The 22,923-nt window shown below is 48.5% G+C and overlaps 1 protein-coding gene across 9 annotated transcripts in view; it reads right to left on the bottom strand.

Annotated features, from left to right (window-relative positions):
- Positions 1-2,304: 2,304 nt before the first annotated feature.
- The window catches only part of KIAA0232 (KIAA0232 ortholog), an 89,303-nt gene continuing 68,684 nt past the window's right edge, over positions 2,305-22,923 (bottom strand). For 4 of the 9 annotated variants that reach the window (XM_036853089.1, XM_036853088.1, XM_036853094.1 and 1 more), the window contains 5 exons: positions 17,918-21,200; positions 11,430-11,538; positions 6,885-6,982; positions 4,679-4,799; positions 2,305-4,457 (listed from right to left, as the gene is read on the bottom strand). In XM_036853089.1, the coding sequence (XP_036708984.1) occupies positions 4,393-4,457; positions 4,679-4,799; positions 6,885-6,982; positions 11,430-11,538; positions 17,918-21,200 (3,676 nt within the window). In that variant the 3' untranslated portion in view covers positions 2,305-4,392. Of the gene's footprint in view, positions 4,800-6,884; positions 6,983-11,429; positions 11,539-17,917; positions 21,201-22,923 lie in introns of all 9 variants that reach the window. The other 5 variants (XM_036853091.1, XM_036853090.1, XM_036853092.1 and 2 more) reach the window with 5 other exon arrangements.

The following is a 22,923-nucleotide window of genomic DNA, read 5'->3' as shown; positions in this document are numbered from 1 at the left end:
CCGCTGTGCACAGGGCAGCCCCGTTTCAGTCCAGCTCGACACCCCACCCTGCTTCTGCGGGTGAGGGCACTTGTGAAGCAGTTACGCTCGCAGGTCTTCAAAGAGCCACGACGACAGGTGGGGCCAATGGTCGGCGTGGCCACGAGGCGCACACCCGTGCAAGGAGCTGACGGACGGGAGAGGTCCTGGACGCGGCAGCGGAGGGCACACTCCTGTGACGTCTCCTGTCGCGCCCGCACACGGGGCCGCCCCGCCAGCCTCCGGTCCTGCCTCAGTGCCTCCGGCAGGGCGGCCGGCTGCCACCACACTGCCCAGCGGGGCGCCGCGTCCAGACCAAGGAAGACGGAGTTCGGCCAGTTCAGCCAGCGAGGATGCAGACGCATCCCGGGATGACGCCCACCCGCTGCTCAGCCACGAGCGAACGCTCGGGGCCTTGCTGGGCACGAGGCGCTGCTTTAAGTGCTCAGCCCTGGGGTTCCCTTTACAGATGTCACCTCCAGTCGGGTTGGGGAAGGATTTCACAGACGACGGTGTCGAGGCGGCCGCTCAGCTAGCTGGGAAAAGTGAAGCTGACTCCTTCAGCTTTGGTCTTTGTCTGCAAGATGCACGCTCTAGAGATTTGCTCTACCTAACGCGGGAGAATATTTTTTTACTCTTAAGATGGAGAAGGCATTTAAAAACGTGCCTACACATCCCAGAAACCAGAAAGAAAAAGATGGGGAGAACACAATTCGAATCCTCCTGTAGAAACCCACCTCTCCTCCGTGCTGACGAAAGGCAAGTACTCAGCTTATGGATGGTTGAGAAAAATGATGTCTAAGCTTTCTGAGGTTGACCGCGGGTAACTGAAACCCTGGAAAGTAAAACCATGGTAAGGGTGGGCGGCGGCTGTACATGAATCTATACATGTGATAAAATGGCACAGAATTATACATACATATTTTATCAACACATATTTCCTGAGTTTGATATTGTACAGTAGTTATGGAAGATGTAGACATGGGGCAAACAGTGAAGGGTTCATGAGCCCTCTCTGTAGTATCTTTTAAATTTCCTGTGAATCCGTAATTATTTTGAAATAAACTATTTTTAAAAGTCAAAAAAAAAAAAAAAAAAAGGATGTCTAAGCTCATGCACAGGTCTCAAGGACCTTGTGTCAGTGTGACGTGGGCGACACCACCGCACCGGCAGCAGGCATCCCACGGGCTGGAACTGCCCTTCTGCAGCCATCGTCCAAGGAGACCCATGTTTAAGGACGTCCACAGAAATGCTATTTAGAATACTGAACAAACACGAAAGGAACATTCTAAATGTTGATCCACGGTGGCGCAGTGGTTAATAATCCACCTGCCAATGCAGGGGACACGGGTTCGATCCCCGGTCCGGGAAGATCCCACATGCCGCGTAGCAACTAAGCCCGTGCGCCACAACTACTGAGCCTGTGCCCTAGAGCCCACGAGCCACAACTACTGAAGCCCACGTGCTCTAGGGGCCGCGTGCCTCAACTACTGAAGCCCACATGCCTAGAGCCCGTGCTCCACAAGAGAAGCCACCGCAACAAGAAGCCCGCGCACTGCAACAAAGAGTAGCCCCCGCTCACCACAACTAGAGAAAAGCCCCTGCGCAGCAACGAAGACCCAGCGCAGCCAAAACAAATGTTGATCCACAAGGAACCTGTTAAATTCATATAACAGAATCATACAGCTATAAAAATGACGCAGATCTATCATTACTGACATGAAAAGATGTCTGAGAAAAAAACCTATTTCTGAAATTACAGAAGGGCAAATATAGTACAACCCTTCAATGTAAACTTCTCTCTCTATATATCCATATATACACTCAGCTGTCTAGAATGGTGTTTTGCACAAATGTTAGAAAGCTACCCTCTCAGGGTGATGGAGGTACAGATGAATTTTCCTTTATACTTCTTTAATAATACATTGATTTCTTTCTTACAATGTACAGTGATCATGTTAATATACATACATGGAATTTTTTTTTTTTTTTTTATAACAGAAAGATTAAGCTTTGTCTACCACCACAAGACAAAAATGGTGTGTTCTTTGCAAGGTTCAGGCAGTAGTTCCTAGGGGTGGGGATGGGGGGGTGTGGACTCTTTTCTCAGCAGGCCCCACCCATTTTCTTCTCCAGCAAAGCAGACGCCAGCACTTTCTGCAACGCGTATAGGAAGAGCTAAATAACCTTCTTCTGGGATGATGTGACCTGGGCACACATAATTAAGAGGAGGCTGGGGTTCTTTATAAAAGAATCTTTGCTACGATAAATAAAGACAACCAACTTTTTTTTAGATCTTTTATTTGGTGTTAACTCCACAAGAAAACAAAAAACCAGTTACTCTGGTGTACGTGAAATCAGAACAATACAACCACGGGGAAAAAAATAGCCCAGGAATGGAAAACTGATACTTCAGTGCTATGGATATGCAATGCGCTTCATACCACAGTGCGTTTCAGCGTTTTGCCAACTTTTTAAAAAATGCTTTTTCTTTGTGATCATCCATTTACAAAACTGAAAACCATACTTTCAGCTCTGTCGCTGAAAGCCTCTGGGCTTCAGCCAGTTAGCTATGAAAACAAATAAATACATAATCTGTTAATCCCCTTGCCCGCTTATAATCCATTCCCATTCCCCCGTGGAAGGTGCAATGTCTTCCCACTAGCGTGTAAGGAAGTCTACACCTTGACCACCTGGAGCCCTTTCGTGATAAAAAGCAGCTGTCCAAAATCAACTGAGCTAAAGGTTGTGTCTGAAATATATTTATTTGGTCTCGGCTACATAAGCAACGATCTCTAGGATGATCGTCACTGTAGTGATTTTAGGAATTTACAACTTCCAATTCTTTTTTGCCTTTGCTGTTAAATTATATTTCAGTGCAGATGCTAATCAATTTTTAGGAAGCTCTGGAAGAAAGAAAAATACATATAACCTTATAAAGTCTGTAAATAAATAACAGCAACATAAAACCTTACACGCGCACACACGCACACACACACAAACCCACTTTAAAGTGTCAAAGATGTGCTGTATAAAAACAAACCCTGACATGTGGTGAGACCACACCCAACGGCCCATCAGGTTTCCCACAGTGAGGACAGACAGCGCCGGGGATGACTCCACAGCCCTGGATGGAGTTGTCTGTGTCATCAATTAAGAAAAAGGCAACAAAACCCAATGCTCGAAGCAAATCATGTATTTCTCAGCCAGTTCAGCTCCCAGCTAGTAAATTATGTGTTTACTGCCTGCCAAAATAGTGGTGAAGGTGTCTCACCCATATTAGACTTCCTGATGTTAGACGTGCTAAATTGATGTCACACATTGTTTTTTTTTTAAAAAAAAAAAACAATGAGTTGGTTAAAAAAGAAAAACAATTTTAAACGTTTAGGTTTTGCAAATGTTGCTCCTTCTAACTTCAACCTGTTGCATGGCAGCGTGAAAGCTCAAGGAAGCGACCGTCACGAATGGACGGGACTGGATGAGAGGGACTGACCCCTGGGTTCCCAAGTGACACGGGAAAGCGGGTCCCATGAAGCAATCACACAGGTATGGGAGAAATCAGTACTCTACCCTCCGACCCGCCACACACAGAACTTGCCCAGAACATTCTCTCAAACACAAAATGAGATCTAAGCTATACTAAGTCACAGCCACAAGAGCAGCCAGCTGTAGCAGCCAAGGTCTCTTTGGGGTGCTGGGATGGCCTTTATTGCGTGCCAAACGTTTACAGTCTCAAGTTCTGGGGGCTTCGATTCAGTATCGGTCACCAGAAAAATCTCATCTGCAACTAAGGTCCTCATCGAGTACTGTAAGACTCACCGCAAATAACCCTGAGCGGTGCCTGGGGGAAATGTAACTGCAGCGTTAAGAGCAGGTCGGGGGTGCGCTCTCACCCCGCTTGGCCTCAAACGCTACCCCGTACCTCAAAGCCTTGGCTGCCTCAGGTGGCAAGAAAGTCACAAACCATGGTATTGTCCATGATACTCTAGGGGGAAAATCCTAAGAGAGAAAACACAGTATTTTGTAAGTCTCTAAAAGCACACCCTTGTGGTTCCTACTTTAAATGTACATGAGATTTTACTGAATGAAGACCGGGGATGAGTCACCCGTGCTGCCCTCTTGCCTTCAGAAAGGCACTGATCCACCGCAGGGTAAGTATTCATATCCCAGTTCTTAGAGGACAAAGCCTAAATGTTCCAAAGCTAAAGTCTCTGGATAGCGGAGGTGGTTGCTGACACTGCGACGCTAGTAAGGTGACAGTGATGTGACTGCAGCTGGGAGGAAGGCGCTGCAGTGAAGGTGCAACAGGCAGTGATGCTTCTAAGACGAGCACATGCACACCCATTCTTGGTAGGACAACACATCTAGTCTATTTCAAATAGCCAAGAATTTAACAGCTTGAAAAAAAAAAATCTTCAACAGGATAGCTGTCCTCAACTCTAAAATAAGCAAGAAGAGAAAGATAATTACTGATCTGAACCAGTTAATTGAAGAAGAAACCTTAGAAACCTAAGTTGTTGTTTTAGATGAACAGGCCTCACAAAAGGGTACTTTTCGCTCACATATCAATTTTTAAAAATAATTTGTACTACTCTGCAGGTTTAGAGATGAGTTCGAGAAAAGAGCTCCTCCTCCCTGGGCTCCACCCACGCGCCTCCACCTTCCGAGCCCGTGTCCTCCGAGGCGGAGCTGGCACTGGAGTACATCTTTCTGCGGAAGCCGTTTGATTTTGCTCCAGAATTTCTCTCTCCTGTGCACCTTGCTTCATAAACAGAAGACACCTAAGATGAAAGGAACAATTTTCAACAGGTCAAAAGCCAGATATTTTTTCAAAAGGGCTATGTGAGACACTCTATGTATGCAGAGATTAAGAAACAAATTGTTGATGTTTTCCAGTGGAGAGTTACAAAAATCTAAAGAGTTTTCCTGTTTGAAAGCAAAACAAACAAGCTTTCCTCCCTGATCTATACACTATCTCAAACCCTAATTCTCCATGTTCAGCCCCTTAGACAAAACGCTGCCGACGTCAGGGCTGGGTGGAAACGAGTCTTTGAGCGGGGGCTCCACCGGGAGGACGGCACGGCCTCGCCCTGCTGGGGCTCACGTTCCAGGGGAGAGGGCAGCAAGCAGCCCGACCCGACCAGCACAGCTTCCTGGCTTCCTGCTGCGCTGACCAGCTGGGGGTGCGGCCCACGGGGCTCTCCAGGTAGGAGCGGGGGCGGGGGTGGGGGGGCGGTTCTTCTGAGGAGGGGCATCCTCGCCCGAAGGCCGAGAAGCAAGCTGCGCCACAGAAACAGCCGGAGCCGGCTTGGGACTTCGGGGCTGTGCTTCTGAATTGGGGGTCCATAGGTATATGGTACCTTTTGGGGATACTTCTGGCTGTGTGGGACTCTCCCCCACCCACAAGACGGTTAGCATCTCTGGCCCTCAGGACACCAAGTGCGAGTGGCAGTCCCTCCCCAGTCATAATACCTGGTGGTGCTTCCCTGCACAGTAATTAGCAATGTCACCCTCCCCGCAGCAGTGACCAGGAATTCTTCCCCCTCCCCAAAGTGACGAGCAACGCCTCCCTAGTCACCCACAGTGAATAACAGTAAATAACAGTAAATCCCCCAAGTGAATCCCCACAGTGAATAACAGTAAATCCCCCAAGCAGCCGCCCCCACCCCCCCCCACCATTTCCAGATGGCAGTACTGTCCCTGCTTGAGAGCCCCCGAGGAAGGAGGACAGAAAGACCACCACACTCCTGGGGGGGGTGGGCAGAGGACGCGGGATCAGAGGCAGGCGAGGGCGAACACACACGGCCTGGCAGGGAGTGCGCGAGGGCGAGAGGTCATGGCGCTCGGCAGCGGGAGTCGGACTCAGGGCTGAGGGTCATGGCTCAGGTCTGCACTTAGGCTGTGGCTGTGCAGATACACGTTCTGAATCTTTACGGGCCTTTAGTTTTCTCTTCCGCAAAATAACAGCACCTACCTCCCGGGGCGGCTGTGAGACTAAACGAAGTAACCCTCGCGAGGCTGTCCTGCCTCACGGTGTGGGGAGAAGGCTGGGGAGGGAAAGGTGGAAGCAGGAAGGCCAAGGCGAAGCCCACGGCAAAGCCCACGGCAGCGGTCCGCAGGGGGCGGTGATGCGGAGGAAGCGTGAACGATGGAGCCGGCTGAGAGGTGGGTGGTCAGGACGGGCACACAGACTGCGTGTGTAGGTGAGAGAAAGAGGAACGAAGAACGAGTTCTGGGTCTGGGGACTGACGCTGGGGGGTGGAACATCCACGGAGATGGAGAGACGCTGGGGGACGCCCCCAAACGTCTGCCTTGATGTGTTCGGTCTGACAGGTCCACGGACACCAAGACCACAGGGCGCTTTGGGAGCAATTTCTCACGAGACTTCAACTGACAATGACAATCACACTGAGAAGCCACAGAAGCTCCCTTCGACTCATTCACCTGCCTGCCTCCCCGGGCGAGACACAGGCCCTGTCCCTGCCCCCGGGAGCTCACAGGCCGGTTGCGGGGCGGGCGAGCAGAAAGTGCAGTCGGCTGAGGGGCAGGAATGAGCACCGGAAGGGCTCCCTTGTGGTGAACACTTTGATGGGGAAAAGGGCGCCCACCCAAGGAGTTTAAGGGGAGTGACAGGGTCAGATCTGCATGGAGAAACTCCCTCTGGCGGCAGTGTGACGGACAGACTGTACGGAGAGAGGGAAGCCTTGGCAGTAAGTGGGAGGTGATGCAGACCAAAGGGCCACAGACGAGAAAGGCCACATCCACAGAGCTTGGTGACAGGGAAAGGCAGTCACAGGGCTCCCAGACTTTGGGGGTTGTGGTGGCCATTTGTAAGTTAATAATAAGGAGGAGGACAGTCCACTTACCCTATTAAAATCTAACAGACGCTCTTCATTACTGGGCATTTCTTTAACATCTGGATATTCTTCTATACCATTCTCTCCCTTGGCATTTGTATAACATTCTTAGTCATTTTGAATGGAGAAGGGAAAAGAGGGAAAGGGGGGGAAATTTCATTAAGACACAGTTAAACGAAACATACATTCTTGTTTCATTTTTCAATGAAAAGTCAGATCAATTAGGTCTACAGCCCTTTGGAGATTTTAAGAAGTCACTAAAAGCAGACATGTTCAGCATCAGCCAGATAGGTGTGTACGAGGAAAATGTTAGGCCAATTTAAAAATTCTTCTAACAAATTGTTCATAGAGTTAAAAAAAAAACCCAAAAAACAAAAACACAGGCCAGCATAATCATACGTTCTTGTTATCCCACCATGAGACATTCATTCAACAAATACGTACTCACACCTCTAAGTGACAGGCCCTGGGAGCACAGGATAAAAAGACCAGCCAGGTCCGAGCTCTCAAGCGCGTACGTGGTGTGGAGGGGGACAGATGATGCACCACGCGTATGTTCACAGAACAAGTGAGCAAAGGGATTTCAGACAAGAGGGGGCGCAACGGAGAAGACAAAGCAGGGCAACATCCTCTGTTCTTCCTCAGCTCAGCAGCAAACTAAGCCACCTGTGGAACAGGGCGGAGGAAGGGGGCTAGCGTTCCGACTGGGTAAGCGGCTCTCGGAAGGGGACAGGACTGTGAGCTGGAATTGGAAGGAAGCAGGTAAATCACTTAGTCTGACGCTCCTCAACCCTGCCTTCGCATTCAAACCACCTGGGGAGCTTTAAGAAAAGTCTGGAAGCCCAGGCCTGCACCTGAGATTCTGACTGACTTGGTCTGGATATGAGCACTTTCTGAGAAGCTCCCAGGTGAGTCTGAAGCACAGCCAGGGCTGATGCCCACCGGCCTTAACCTACACTGGCCCCCCAATCACCTTAACTCCATGGAAAGGGTGTCAGCATTCCAGCAGTTACTGCGAGGTGCTTGATGAGCTGGCATGCCACCCCACGCGTCACAGCAGCGGCAGGGTCAGCTCGATGACCATGGGCCCTCCTGCCATCGTCACGGGCGGGCAAGCCTGGGCCCTGCTTGGCCTCCCACAAAAGGCTGTACTCTCCGTGACCTTTAGTTCTGACAGCCTCAGGCCCTCAAACTTACTAGTGTAGGTTCATGAAAAAACCCAGGCTCTGGGATTAGACAGACGTCAGTTGATTCCTGATGATGCTACTTACTTGTGATGTAACTTGGAGCAAATTATTGAACCTCTTGGAGCCCCAGTTCTCTCATCTCTAAAACAGGATCACCATTTGCCCTCACAGATTTCTGTGCAAGTTCAGAGATCACCTGTGTGCAGCCTCAAGTTCGGGCTGGCACACTAACACCTTCCACAGCTGCTACTAACGAAAGCCCTGGGCTTGGGGCCGGCCCGCCGCAGGACAGCTGGGGAGGACGCCCTGCTCTCCCATGAGGCAGGGGACCCCTCACCCTCACCCTCACCCATTCTGGGCCGTCATCTTTTTCTCAGCTCGCCTACCAAGCTCTCATCATCCCCGCGCCCCACCGCGTTTGGTCACCACTCGTACGAGGTGGGGAAGATAACCATTTCCTTGGCTCGGATATGCCCACAGATGGAGCGGATCCCCCCCACTATTACCTATACTGTTTCCCTGCAGGGCTCTCGCTTTAAGACTCAAATAACACAAACACTTTTCTAAGTGAGCTTTCCAAATGTTTTGAATCCAGTGTATGACCTCTGGAGACGGACGCGTGGGACAGACGTGTGGGACAGACTGTGGCACACAGTCTGCAAGGCCCTTGTGGTCAGACTCTCTGCTGCCCGCCTGACCTGCCCCTCCCCCGCCAGCCCCACGTGCCAGGCACACAGGAGCCACAGCGCGTGCACTCCTGCTCCTGCCTGGACCTTGCCCCAGCCGTCAGGCGCTTGTGTCCTGATTCCCTCAGGTCCTGCTCAGAGGTGAGCTGATGAGGAGGGCAGGGACGACGGCTCTGTGTCCCCAGCCCCTAGAACAGTGCCTGGCATGAGGCAAGCATGCACGAAATATGTGCGGAGTGGGTGTGTGTGTGGGCACACAGCAGGGCGGGGGCTGGGCCTTCGTGCCGACGGGCCCCTCGCTGCCCCTGCTCCGGGGCCACACTGCCTCCTCCTCCTTTGGGGCCTCCATCTCCTGACTCACAGGAAAAAGGGACAATCCTCCTTGCCCTCCTTCCCAGGGAGGCTGGAGCTCCCAGGTCAGACTCAGAGCTGCACAGGCTTCTCAGTAATCATCAGCGACGTCAGAGGCTTCAGGAGCGGGGACGAGCGTCAGCAGTCACGGCTGCTGAGTGGGCGAGAAGGCCGCCTGCTTCCTGGCTAAGCTTCTCCTGAGACTATGCCCCCACCCCACAGGCTGAAAGCACCACACTTCATGACGGCAACCGTGCAAGGATTTAACTCACGGTAGTGAGTTCAAGGTCATTCAAAAGCCTGGTCACCACACTTATCCACTGAGAGTTTCCCTGCATGCCACTCCACAATTTATAAAAAGCTGAATGGACTGATGACCACATACAGCACCTACAAGGCACTGTACAGATAACCACGGACCTGGAGCTGAGAGCTGAAGCGCATTCCTCACTAACAACAGAAAACCGGACGGAGGCTGCGGAGACAGCCCGCGACACAGTGACGGAGCACCAACTCAGTGTGCTCGGAAGTCACCCCAAGCCGTCCCCCACCCCGGCCCTGCCTGCTCTGCCACCGCGTCCCTCCTTCCTTCTGGGTCCTTCCTGCGTGTGGGTGTCCTCTTGTTGCACTGCTCCAGGGTCCCCGGCCCTCCCCACCTGCACTCCCATTAACTGCAGTTGGGACTCACTCAGCCAGTGCACCGGACTGGACTGAGGTCAAGGTCCGGTCTGCACTCCTATCACCCCGGTGTCTCTGGGGCACCAAGTGCAGACAGCTGCTGTGGACAGCAAGCCTCTGCACTCAAGCCTGAGCTGCATGGCTAGTGCCTGATTCTGGGCATTCAACCGGAGACTTAGCTTCCTCATCTGAAAACCAGGCTTTCACGGGGGTTGTATAAAAGACTGAAAGCACCTCGTAAATCATGAAGAGCAATCCAAATACTAGCTAATGATGGAGGAACAGGCCTTTAATAAATGCTGTTATATAAAAAAGATGCTGAAAATAAAGACTCTGCTCTACGCTCCCCTTATGACCCTTTGGGAAGGAGGAAGGCAGGGCTGGGGAAGCCGTTTCTTGTGCCCACAGAACAGAGAGAAGCAAACAATCCCAGCCTTCCCTCCAGTCGGCTGAGGCCAGGCTGCGAGGGCAGGTCAGCGCAGGCGTCTGGAGCCCCCAGCGTGTGCAAGGCCCCGCGGGCAGTCAGGAACGTCACTGCTCCAGGTTAACTACACATGAGCTGGGGAGACGACACACACGCGAACATGCAAATACTAACAGGAGATTGACCTGCCCCCAGGGCTCTGACCGGAGAGACCGTTGATGAAGTGCTGCAGCTGACAGCCCAGGGGACCACGGCGGTCTGCACAAGCTCAGAGTCTTGAGCTGACCACTCGGTCTGCCTCCTTAGTTCTCACTTCTCCCAACATTTCAGATCAGGATCTTTTTATAGCTTCTGAGTATGTCCACCTGGGAGGCTCACAGACTAAAATCATCTTCACCAAATCTGCTACTGCTCCGATGTCCCTCTCTACCCGGTCTCCCCTAACTCCCTCCTGCTGTTCACTACTCACAGAAAGTCACTCAGCAAACTCCGGCATCCTCCACAAAACCTCTCGATGCTGTTCTCTATGCCCCCACGAGTGCCTCAGTCCAGGCCTTTATCCTGTCACGCCCAGATCACTGCAAGAGCCTAAGAACCCCAGCAGGGGCTCTTCAGTTTTTCAATTCCTTCCCCCTTCCATTCTGCTGCTAGAACTGTTTTAAAAAACACACCTGACCTGATACCCTCCAACGTGAACTCCTTTAAGTGGCCCTCTCCTCCTGCCTGTTCAACTCCGCCTAACTCAGCGGAGCTCCCGAACCTCCGCGCCAACTCACCCCGCCCCCCGCCTCTCTCCAGCCTCAGCTACGACCCAGCTGGGCCCAGCGGGTCCCTGTCCCCCGGCCCGACTTGCCGCAGACCCTCGGGCTTGGCTCAGGCCGCTCCTGTCACGGGGACTACCTCTCCCCAGCCCTCCCACCGGGGCCCTTCCTGCAGGCCCCCCCGAGCCGAGGACTCCCCGCTCCACCTCGCACGGGGAGCAGGCACAGCAGGCACGGAGCCGTCAGGGCCGGTGCTGCTCCTGTGCGTTTCCACGCCCCGCCCCGCCAGGCTGTGATGGGCGTTAGAGCAGGGTCCCGTCCTCGTGCATCTCTGCGCCCCCAGTGCCTGACAAACGCTGGCCACACAGAATGTTTTTGGACTGATTTTTACAGCAAAAGAATTTACTGCTCTTAATGAATTAGAAGTCTGAGTGGATGAATGAATGACCTAATGCAGGTCTTCTTACCTTCACATTCTGAGGCAGGAAAAAGAGGAGAGTACAAGGCTTTTTCCCACCAGGTCTGTTTTTCTTGACTTCTATTTATTCCTTGTACATCAGTGTTCAATACAGGAAACTGTTTAGATTAAACCAAATATAGACAAAGTTCACAAACTTCCAAAATAAAGGGGAAAAAATTCAAGCGTTATTAACTGTGGACTACAAACCCAGGATTTCTGAACTGGTGAGGGTTTTTTTGGGTTTTTTGTTTTTACCGTTCTAGACAAAGTGAATACAAAAAGCCAACGTGTTCATAGCATATAAAGGAAGTTTTTCTTAAAAAGCACTTATATTGGAAATGGAATAAAAAGTCTTTTTAAAAAACACAACAAAACTCTGACAAGGCAAAAACATAAGGAAACAGCCTCAAATAAGGCAAGTTTTTAGATTCTGGAAGTACAGAGATAACGGGGTGGCTCGTGTGAGGTGCTCGAGAGAAAGTAAGGAGGACCCTCTTCTCCTTCACACACTCAGGCAGGAGGGCGTCAAAGAAGAAACGGGACAGAGGAAGTTTTATAGGCAAAGTTACCAACCTAATGTCTTTATAACAATTATCTGCTTCGATGAGAACCAGAAGGAAGTTGAGACTAAAACCAAGTAATAAAACTGATAGTAATTCAAATTCAAAACAGGAAACAGACATCGAAATGAGAGGAGGGCAGGACTCCTGAGACCAGGAGTGACCCCGTACTCCGTGCACACCCACGGCCCTGGCAGAGGGGAAGGCGCCCACGCCCACCCTCCGCTGGTGGAGCGCTCACGTCCCAGCTGGACGCGCCCACCTGCCTGGGCAGCAAGGACTAGATGCAGTGTGGCTGTCATGCGTGATCAAGGAGCGTCCTCGTGAGCGGTCGTCAGGAGGCGTGGCCGGGGCAGCCACCCCGGGGGCATCCTGGTGTGCTGGGGGTCTCCCCTGCTGCTTCCTCACTGTGCCTGACAACAGGCCCTCCCAGGGTAAGTAAGGCCTGCTTTGGGCGTCTCTGTAGCTCCCATCACCCATCCCAGTCTCAACAAGTGCCTGCCCGATGCATACGACCTGTAAGCACTGCATACACCTTTGTTTTAGAAGACATTTCATTACATGTTCAAGTTTAAAACCTGAACTGTTTTAGCAACTGATGATCTTCAATTCTCTAATAGGATTTTGTTACTCTCCTAAACAAAGTAAATTATTTTACTTTATCAAAAACTTTTTGATTCAGTAATGTGTGATTTTTATTACTTACTAAATGGGAAATATATTTCAAATTCTGATTTTCATTTAACTTTTCAGAAATACCCCTCAATTAGAAACTGAAGAATTTCTGCTGTCTATCCAGAGCGGTCAGTTAACCTTCACCGTTTTCTCGTGCAGAGTATTCTAACGATAAAAATTGGTAAACCTATTAGATAAACAGATACCAAGGGCAACAGCGACAACAAGGCCAGGGTTAACGCAAATGAAGCCAGCAACATGTCAGGTCTGCAGTTAATGCAAGGTTGATTCCTGCATCTGGCACATAATTCACAGCACTATAAGACCCTTCTGGAAAGGCTCTGCCTTCTCTCCAAGGCATACCTATCTGCGAACAGATTACTTGGTGCTATCCAGGAGGAGCAAGGATGGCTCCCTGGACAGCAGTCTCCCGATCATCCCCAAGGCACTACCAAGGAGAGATGGATTTGAAGGTAACAAGTTCCTATTTGAGAAAGGAAGTGTCTGGGGCAGGCTGTGGAAGGATCAGTGTTTTATTCATGTGAGTGCAGTCAGACTGCTTATCTTTAATCCTTTCTTGAGATTGTGTGAGTGAGGTGAAGAGTAAGAAAGGGGAGAGAATTCACTGGGACAGACAGGATGCGGTGGGGGAAGGCAGGCTGGAGGGGCCAAGGTGTAGCCGGGGGGGGGCTGGGTCAGCATGAACAGGAGGAGGTGAGATACAGGCAGAACCAGACGGTGAGCGCAAGGGCAGCAAGCCCATCTTACTGATCTTCACACCTCCAGGAACAGGGCCTGGCACAAAGTAGATACTCCATGTCTGCTGGCCTCAAGAAAAGGTTCCCCCTGGCCAAAGTCCCTGATTATCTAGCACACCACTTTCTCTCTCCCTCCCCTGCTGAAATCACTGTTAGATCATGCCGTTTCTGGCACAGTTTTAGGATATTTTCTGCATTCTCCATTTGAATGTCAATTCCAACAGCAAGGACTATTTTTCCTGTTTCATGTTACACCGAATACATGGTCAATGAATATGCGTTATGACATCTTTCCACTTAGCTATTTCCAACTTCTAGGCTGCAAAAGATAACCAGGCTTTGCTTAAATAATGTCTGTTTAATGTATTAATTCAACTTCTGACTTGGTTGAGAACGAAAAGAATGAAGAAAGAATGGAAGAAATGGAAAACGGAACAGAACACAAGCTTGGATGATCCAGGCACACCTCTGCCTCAGCAGTGCTCTCCCGCTCCCTCTGGGTAGCTTCTTGGCTCACGTGCCACCTGGAAGCCTTTCTTCAGTTGTACCTTGGCAAGGAAGCCTGCCCTGACTCCGCATTTATCATGGCAAACTCCTCCAAGCACTCCCATCCCACCACATCCCTTATCCGGCTCTTCTTTTCCACAGCATTGGGATTCTAACATACTGTGTAACTTCATATTGTTGATTGAATATACCTCCACAAACGCAGGGGTCTTTGTCTATTCCTTTATACCTAGCACCTAGAATAGCGCCCAGACATAGTAGGCTCTTAATAAATATTTAATGTATGAATGAAACAGTAAAAAAAAAAAAAAAAGAGAGAGAGAAGAACATGAACTTGATCCAGAAAGGCTTATCAGAAACGTCTTTAGCCACAGATGTAATACTCAGTAATTTTTTAGAAGGTGAAAGTTAGGTTAAGGCTCACTGCTTTAAATTCTCACTAGACAGTCCTAGTTCTGGTGAAGAGAAAGGTGAGTTCTGCTCTGGGAATAGAGCACTGAATAGTGCCCTCTGACACAGTCAGCTCTCAGTTATTTGCATCACAGAAGGAAAAGAAAGCCTCCTGTAATAAGCCTTGTTCTTTGGAAGAGGAGAGAGGAAATGTAAATGAAGAGATACCCTGTGCAACAGAGACCAGCAAGGGACGCTGCTGTCCTAAGTTTTCCTTTACTGACGGGAAGCGCCCCGTTCTGGAAGGAACTTGGGCTCTGCCCTTACGCTGGGGTCTGGGGCAGGCATCCCACCCTCTGGGCCTACGTGTCCGCAGCCGCCACGGGGGGAATAAGCCCACGGCGGCAAGTCACTACGGGCATTCAGTAGGGTAATGGTGGCACAGCTGTGGGCACAGAGCCGGCACAGGGGGGCTGGGCCGGAGCACCCTCCGCTCATCCGAGTATTCCGACTCCCCTGGCACACTCCTGGCGGGAGGCCTCCTCTCCGGAATTCCCGGAGACAGGGCGGGGCCTTCTACTGCTTCTCTGTGCCTTAAAGTGCACGACATGGAGGCAGCAATCAAGCAAGTGACACAGACAACGCTCTTGCCACCAACTCATGCACAAATAATGGGCACCCTGGCACACTCTGCTCCTCACCTTTTCGCTCCTACTTCAGCAGCCACGACCTAAACGTTGGCAGCTCCCCTGCACACGTGAGAAACTTCAAGCCTCTCTACCTTTGTGCGCGCTGTTGCTTCTGCCTGGAGCGTCCTGCCTCCTCCTCTCTGCCCTGGATGCTCAGGTGCGTGCAAAAGCCCTCCTCAACTCTCACGGGCCGGGTCGGTTCTCCTCCGGGACCCCACGGCACCCTATGCTCACCCTCCCCAAGCCACCCAAACAGCCTAAAAGATAAGGACCTGGCTAGGAAATTTTGGTACATCCATACAATGCAATAATATGCAGAAAATAAAAAAGGAAGGGTGATTATAATAAAGTGTCATCTCAGTTAAAAAAAAAAAAGTAGGGCTTCCCTGGTGGCGCAGTGGTTGAGAATCTGCCTGCCAATGCAGGGGACACGGGTTCGAGCCCTGGTCTGGGAAGATCCCACATGCCGTGGAGCAACTAGGCCCGTGAGCCACAACTACTGAGCCTGCGCGTCTGGAGCCTGTGCTCCACAACAAGAGAGGCCGCGACAGTGAGAGGCCCGCGCACCGCGATGAAGAGTGGCCCCCGCTTGCCGCAACTAGAGAAAGCCCTCGCACAGAAACGAAGACCCAACACAGCCAAAATAAATAAATAAATAAAAAAGTAGGAGGAAACATACGTGAACAGGTATTTGCTTCTCCAAGCACACAGTATCCTCGGAGGATACGCAGCGGGCCTCACACTCACGGCTGCCGCTGGGGAGGGACCCATGCACTGTGTACATACCCTCCTGTAACTCCTGAATTGGAACCCCGGAGTGAATTACCTACGTCAAGGAAAAGAAGTGATCTGTTTGCCAACTGGTCTTCAGGACTAGACTGAACTCTCCCAGGGCAAGGACAGTGTCTTGTTCATCCAGGTCACTTACCTTAGCGATGGGCACAGAACATGTAAATGTTTAATAAATGTTTGCTGAATTGAACTCAACTAAATTTTTGAAAAGGATCATAATTCATGCTCCTGGGTACCAATTCTATTAGAAATCCTACCTTCTAGACCACTTGCTCTGAAACAGATTGGCAGCTAGTGACTTTTAAAACAGAGCTTTGCCCTCTGTAAAGACTGCCCTCCCTCAGGAAAGGAGGGGAAGAAGACCCTGGCAGGAGCTCCCCAAGACTGACAGGCAGTGTGAGAGAGTGAAAAGGCACAGATCTGGCCCCAGCCTGTCCTTTCAGGCCACGCTCAACCTTTCTGTACCTCAGATGAACCTGTGAAGTGAGCTCCCCCCCGGCTCTGAACTGTAAGCGATGCTGCTGAGAGAGCGGGGCTGTGAGGACTGATGACAGCTAGGACATCGGACAACCCCCGTGTCCTCTGAGGACTTTACTGGCAGCCAAGACCTTTCAGGACAATGCAAAATCCTGGTAACACATAAATACATCAACATGCTAGAAAGCTAAGGAATATGGTAATGGTATGATGCAGAATCTCGCTCCTTTCCTCTTTTTCTTTCTTCCCAATCTGGAACCAGGTGAAATACAAAGTACATAAAGGAACTTTTAAGGAAGAAAAGTGGGGCAATAAACAAACAGATAAAGCCTAACAACATTATTTTTTGTTGTTGTTCTGAGCAGTTCAGATTTCAGCGTTTCAGTGGGGTCCTACTCATGTCTAACATCCCCAGGCCAGCTCATGGGAGCACTGATTCTCGAGTTGCCTCTGGGGCTTCCGACCATCACATGCTCTCAGGTCCACACCTCAGCACCTGGCCGACAAGTGAGTAAGGCATGACCTGTATCCATAAGGAGCTTATAATCTAATGAAGAAAGTACATCAATGACTCATGAAAAAGGGCAAATGCAATTAAAAGAAGAGGCATAGAGCACATGAAAATTAAAAGAAGGGAGAAATGATTTCTGATGCAGGTGGGGATGCAGCAGGGGAGAGAAGAGGAATGAGGGATGCGTCAGTGGGGGACATGGGAGCTTGAGGGAGCCTCATGGTACCAGTGAGACTGAGCCATGTGAAGGGTGGTCAGAGTGTGCGGGGGGACAGATGGGAGGAAGGGCGACACAGCTGCTCTCCAGCCACAGGTGGCCTGACTTCTAAACACCTCCAACTGTCTTCTTAAAAGCTGCCCCTGGAAAAAGGCCAGAGCACTGTGCTTTTTTTGTGAAACAGGTTATTGCCTTAAGTGTTATCTCTTGTATACTCACTCAGTTTAGGAATAGTCAAATGGTACAATGACTCCCATTAACAAAGCTATTACTGTTAACCTCATTTGATAGGTTGCCCCATATCATTCATGTAACCTCAGGAATATGTACTTCGTATAAAGCAAAGTCCACCTGTATGGGTTCTGTAGAAGCTATTTTGTTGCATTTGGATTGTGGCTTAATTTTTACATGTACCACGATAAATTTTAGAGAATTCTATAGAGATGTAATTTATTTTACATGTAAAACATAAGTTTCAATAAGCTAATCAGTGTTTCAGAGACAATTAGACAGGCCTCCTATGTAAAGAAACCCTTTGCTGCCACTTCTGAAGAGCAAAGGACCTTTTGAAGAGTAAACAGCGACTTCTGGATTCATCAATTTTTGAAAGCTGGAGCACTTACATGCCAGGCTTTGCTTTAAGCACAGTACGTGCACATTAAGACAACACAGAAACATCTCATATCCTGATTTATTTAAAAATATCTTTGCAGAGAATGTCTACTGTCTAGTTCAAATTTATGAATATCAAGTCCACGTTAAGTCCTTCTGTAAAAATCATCAGAATGTTAAGTTTTAAGACATTTAAACTAAATTTCCAATAATTTAACCCTATCTTTCACTGTCTGAAATGACTGTTCTTTAGAATGAAAGTCTGATCAAATGCTTTTACCAAATACCAATACACACTGACACATACCTCTTCCAGCTGTCCTGAAGAAACTGGATTATCTTCGTAAGCAGGGAACTGACAACCTGCTTTGCAACTGCAAAAATTATTAATTTCTTCTTCACATTGTGCCATTATTTTACAATTTGCTTCTGAGCTTTCTAAATCGATTTCCAGAGACTCATTCAGGCTACATTCCAAACACTGATTCTGCTTTCCTACTGGCAGAATCCCAGCTGATTCCTCCTGGGAATCCAGTGATGTTTGAGCACTCTTTTCCATTCCAGATTTTTTTAACCTGGGAAGGAATTTTCCAGACTCAAGCTCTGATTTTCCATAGTAATGGCCTTCCTTCTCTGCATCTTCTTCCAGTGGTTTGAGATCTGCCTGTGGATCTTCAAATGCATCAACTTGAGAAGGAATGGGGATATTTGCTTCATCTTTTTCAGATTCAAATTCTGACTCACTTCCTCCTCCTGGGGACAGTTCAGATGCAGAAATAGGGCGAAAGTGAGTCCTAGGAGAGATCCGAATAGCCCTGTATTGTGTTCTGTCAACGCCACATATCCTGGGGTGGAGAACTTCACTGTCTGAATCAGAGCAGAGGATTGATTTCGGTTTAAAACTAGGACTGAAAGATGCAATCCCTTCGGGTTCAAATGAACATTCTACATGAAGAACTTGTGAAAATGGATTGCTTAAGTCAAAGGAAGAGAATGAATATTCAAGTCCAGGATCTTCAACTTGAAAGTTACCACAAGCTCCTAATAAGTCTTCATGGAAGATAAAAGAAAACCCCTTATTCAATCCATTTTCCCCACTCTTCGGCTGGTCATTCTGTTCAAATGACACGAAGGGTTTCCATAACTGCCTGTGACCAGGAGCAAAACTGTTTCCTGGGGTCATAAAGACATCTGTACCAGCTATTGTCACCACGTCAGAAGCTGCACACTGTAACAAACTTCCTTTTGTGTGACTGGGTGGTACTACTGCCCATTCCCCATCGCTATTAAAGGTTTTGAGCTCTCCATAAACTCCTCCAAGAATGAATGAGTTCTCTTTATCTTGGGCCACATCCCAAGGTTTAGAGGGGGTAGTGTAATCACCACCATCCACCTTTGATAGCTCACCAGAAACAAAAGCTCTTTTCTCTGGGTTCTCTTTCTGTCCCTCCCACAGACGATATTCGGATCTCTGCACAGCCTTATTAGGCTCCTGGAGGGGCTCCATTTTAGCTTCAGCGTCCAAACAGCAGCAGCAGTTATTTACATCTGTCGAAAACAACTCATCATCAATCCTTTCTACTTCCACCACAGCTACAGAATTTCTATCTGCCATCTTTGTCCAAATGTCTTTAATAACCCCTGAGCTGTAGCCATCTCCACGTGGGCTGCTTTCACTACATACTTGCGTAGTTTCAAAGGTTTTGTTTTCTGTTTTTTGTTCTAGCTGAATACCACAGACAGATTCTAGTTTAGATTTTTTTTGGAAAACTAATGTCGGAATTTCTCCTAAAGTTCTACTGTTTTGCTGGCAAGTTTCATCTTGCAAAAAATCTAGAAGTTCTTCATCTACATAATTTGACGAGACTCTAGGAACTACATAATTCATATCGTCTGCATTAAACTGTGTGGATTCCTCAAACTGAATGTTTAATGTCTCATTGTCTGAACGTGTTTCTTCTGAATGGGACCATGGACTACAAGTTCTTGTTGAAAGATTAGAACAGTGTTCATTTTCTTCAAAGGCACTATTTTTGGTCCATATTAGTAATCTAGACTGTGTTTTTCCAAGCACATTAGCACTAGAATCTGTATTTTCATTTCCCAAGTTGAGTGTTTCAAAAGAAAATGGTAAAACAGAATTACTGCATTGCACTTCAAACACTGAAAAACAAGAGTTTATACCAGATCCTTCATTAATATCTGAGAAGAGCTCTTGATTGCCAGCAAGCAAATGCGGATTGAGCACTGTGCTGTCTAAGATCGGGGAGAGTCTAATTGGAGAATCTCCTCCAAAACTCTCTCCGTCGGCATCGCCAGAGCTGGATGAACAGCACTCCCAGAACTGAGCCAGACTGCCAAGGTCTTGCAGGAATAAGCCCTCAGCGCCCACAGAGCTGGTAGAATCTGTCCATATTGCACGTTCCCCTTGCAACTCCATTCCATCTAACACTATGCAACATTCTGCCTCAAAATCTGTTTTCTCTTTGCTTTTTTGTCGAATCATATTCAAAATCCGACTTTCTCCTTGCATTGTTTCTGAGGCACCAGGATCCAACATGGATTGGTCAATATCCACTTCATAGAAGTGCGTTAATTCTGATAGATGAATATCATCCAAGTATTTGTTGTCCTCCGGCAGAGAACAGAATGAGGTCCCAGTGAGGTCAATGTCCTCATTTATAACTGCAGGCATTTCTACAAAATGACCATCAATGAAAGTACCTGCTGCGAGGTATGTTTTATGAATATTATTGTTGCTGATACAAAGACCATGCACTGATTCAGACAATTCTTCTACTGCTTCTGAGGTCAGATCGCTTGTATCTTGCCTGTTTCGGTATGTGGTCTCTAGTTTACTTTTTCTGCTCAAAGGAACAAAATACTCAGCAATCGGTTCGGTATACCACAACGGCTCCTCTTTGTACTCTCTGTCGGTTCTGCTCTCCAGGTGCAGGTCTCTTCCTTCAGTGCTCCCGGCGTCTTTCCTGCCCATCTCCTTCAGCGGCCTTTTACCCCGCTTGCACAGCTGTTTGATGGAACCACTGCTGCTGCTGCTGCTTCCGGCATGCATGCTTCTTTCCGCCTTTTCGCCATGCTTCAGTGAAAGCCTGCTCTGCCCATTCCGCCCTTTTCTGTTTCGGATTTCTCGTGCCTTGTGTCTCACTTTCACACACTTCATGGATGCTTTTAACTCTCCCTGATTACCACTTGAGCTCGAGCCTCCTTCGCTGGAGCCGGAAGACCAGGAGCGAGGGCGCATCTTTCCTTCAGGCTTATGTCGGATTTGCTTTTTGTACAAAGCCGGCCTTTCTTCACCTGTGCCATTCCTAAATTTGTTCTCCTTCTCGTTTTGACTCTTGCTCTGGGTTTTCTCGTGCACGGTGGTGGGCATGTCGCTGCTTCTCTCCTTGATGAGCTCACCTTCGCTGTTGCAGTCCTTCGGGGAGGACGTGTCTGTGCTAGCTGGTGGGGCTGTGGACGATGAAGAAGAGCTAGGGTAAGAACAGACTGCAGACTTGTTCCACACAGTCAGGATTTCTTGCAGGCAAACTGGTTTCTCAGAAAGTGGTGGAAATGCTTCATAGTACCTGAAAAGCAAGTAGAGAATTCAAAAGTGGGCGCTCAGACGTATCAGATATAGTAAAAACAACATCACCAATCGGAGAAATGGGATATTTCATTTCAATAGAGTCAGCGTTTACGTCACCCGTGAATGAGTAACTTTTTAAAAATTAATAATACTGTAAAATATACTTTATATTTAGTTCTATGGATCAAGCACCCTTACGTTCAGCAGTGAGAAAAGCACTATAGGAATATTTAGAAAATACGTTAAGTTGACTTTGTTCTTTAAAATTTGGATTTTCGTAAGTCACTAGTTACAAATTAATACAGGGGAAAGAATGTAATATTTTGATACGAAATATCTGAATTTGAATCTCAGCTCAGTCATTTACTACGCTTGTGACTTTAAGCTAATCATGTAATGTCTTGGTCCCTTTCCTCACCTGTAAGATGGTGATACTATGACTTACCTCACAAGGCTGCTATGAGCACTGGAAGCAGATGTAGGTGAAAAGCTGGAGAGCAAAGCAGTCGAGAGCATGAGCTCTGAGCCGCACTCCCTGAGTCTGAATCCTCACTCTGCTATTTCCTAGCTGTGTGACCTTAGGCACGATCCTTAACCTCTCTGTGGCCTAGAAAACGGAGTAATTATAGTATCTATCTCACAGAGTTGTGAGGAGTAAAGGAATTAACATGCGAAATGAGTCAGAACGACACCTTCAGTGACTGTTGTTATCGAATCTTTTCTCAGGAGGCAAGTGCAATGCCCAGCATTAAGCAGACCCTCAGAAATGGCAGGTTTCTTGGAATTCAAGTGTTCAGAAAAGGGGATGCTGGTGAGGCCTAGAACAATCAGACAAAGCGGACCACAGCTGAGCCTTGACGTGCCAGATGCGCAGCGGTCTGGTGAGTATAACTGTGAGGCGTGGGAACCTGTGTGAGGACACGAAGATGCGGTGCCTCATTAGACCAGCAACCATTGGGAACCCAGGGCCGGAAAACCAGGGAGGCTGGCTTCAGAGGGCTTGAAAACAGGAAAGAAGCGTTTTCAGTTTGCTAGGAAACTGGTAGCCACTGAAGATTTCAGAGCAAGACAGACTGACAAAGGAAGACTCGAGAGTCAGGATGGCTACCAAAGTGGGGACTGTCATTCTGGAGGCAAGTCAAGGTCACACATGAAGTGATAAAAGGCCGGGTGTTCAAAGGGCCTATACTTGACTCTCCTTTTCAATCTAGACCAGAGCTGTCCAACAGAAATATATTATGAGCCTCATAAGTACTTTTTAATGTTCTAGGAATCCCATTAAATGCGAAAGAAGAAAGTGAAATTAATTCCAATAATATATTTTACATAACCAAATATATCCACATTATCATTTCACATGTAATCAACAGTAAAAACTATCAATGTAGTGTTTTACATTCTTTTTAAATGAAGTCTTTGAACGTTGATGGGTATGACACACACGGCACCTCTCAACCTGAAACAGCCATGTCGCAAACGGCCAACAGCCGCACATGGCTACGGCTACGGCTACTGTGCTGGACAGCACAGCAGCACAACCAACTAAGTACTCTTTTTCCCTTCAGATTTAGAAGTTGAGAAGATTCAAATAAAATGTATAATAAGGAAGTCTCCTTACAATGCAGTCAATTTAAATACGAACCATCTACAAAGAAAGACAGAAAAGCATCTTTAGGAAACAAGTCCAACAAGGTCAATGACTTGCCCAGTTCCCTCTGTAA

This window comes from Balaenoptera musculus, chromosome 5 (genome assembly GCF_009873245.2).
Source record: "Balaenoptera musculus isolate JJ_BM4_2016_0621 chromosome 5, mBalMus1.pri.v3, whole genome shotgun sequence".
Lineage (NCBI taxonomy): Eukaryota > Metazoa > Chordata > Mammalia > Artiodactyla > Balaenopteridae > Balaenoptera > Balaenoptera musculus.
Note: the sequence above shows the minus strand (reverse complement) of the source record. Positions and strands in the feature narration are given on the sequence as shown.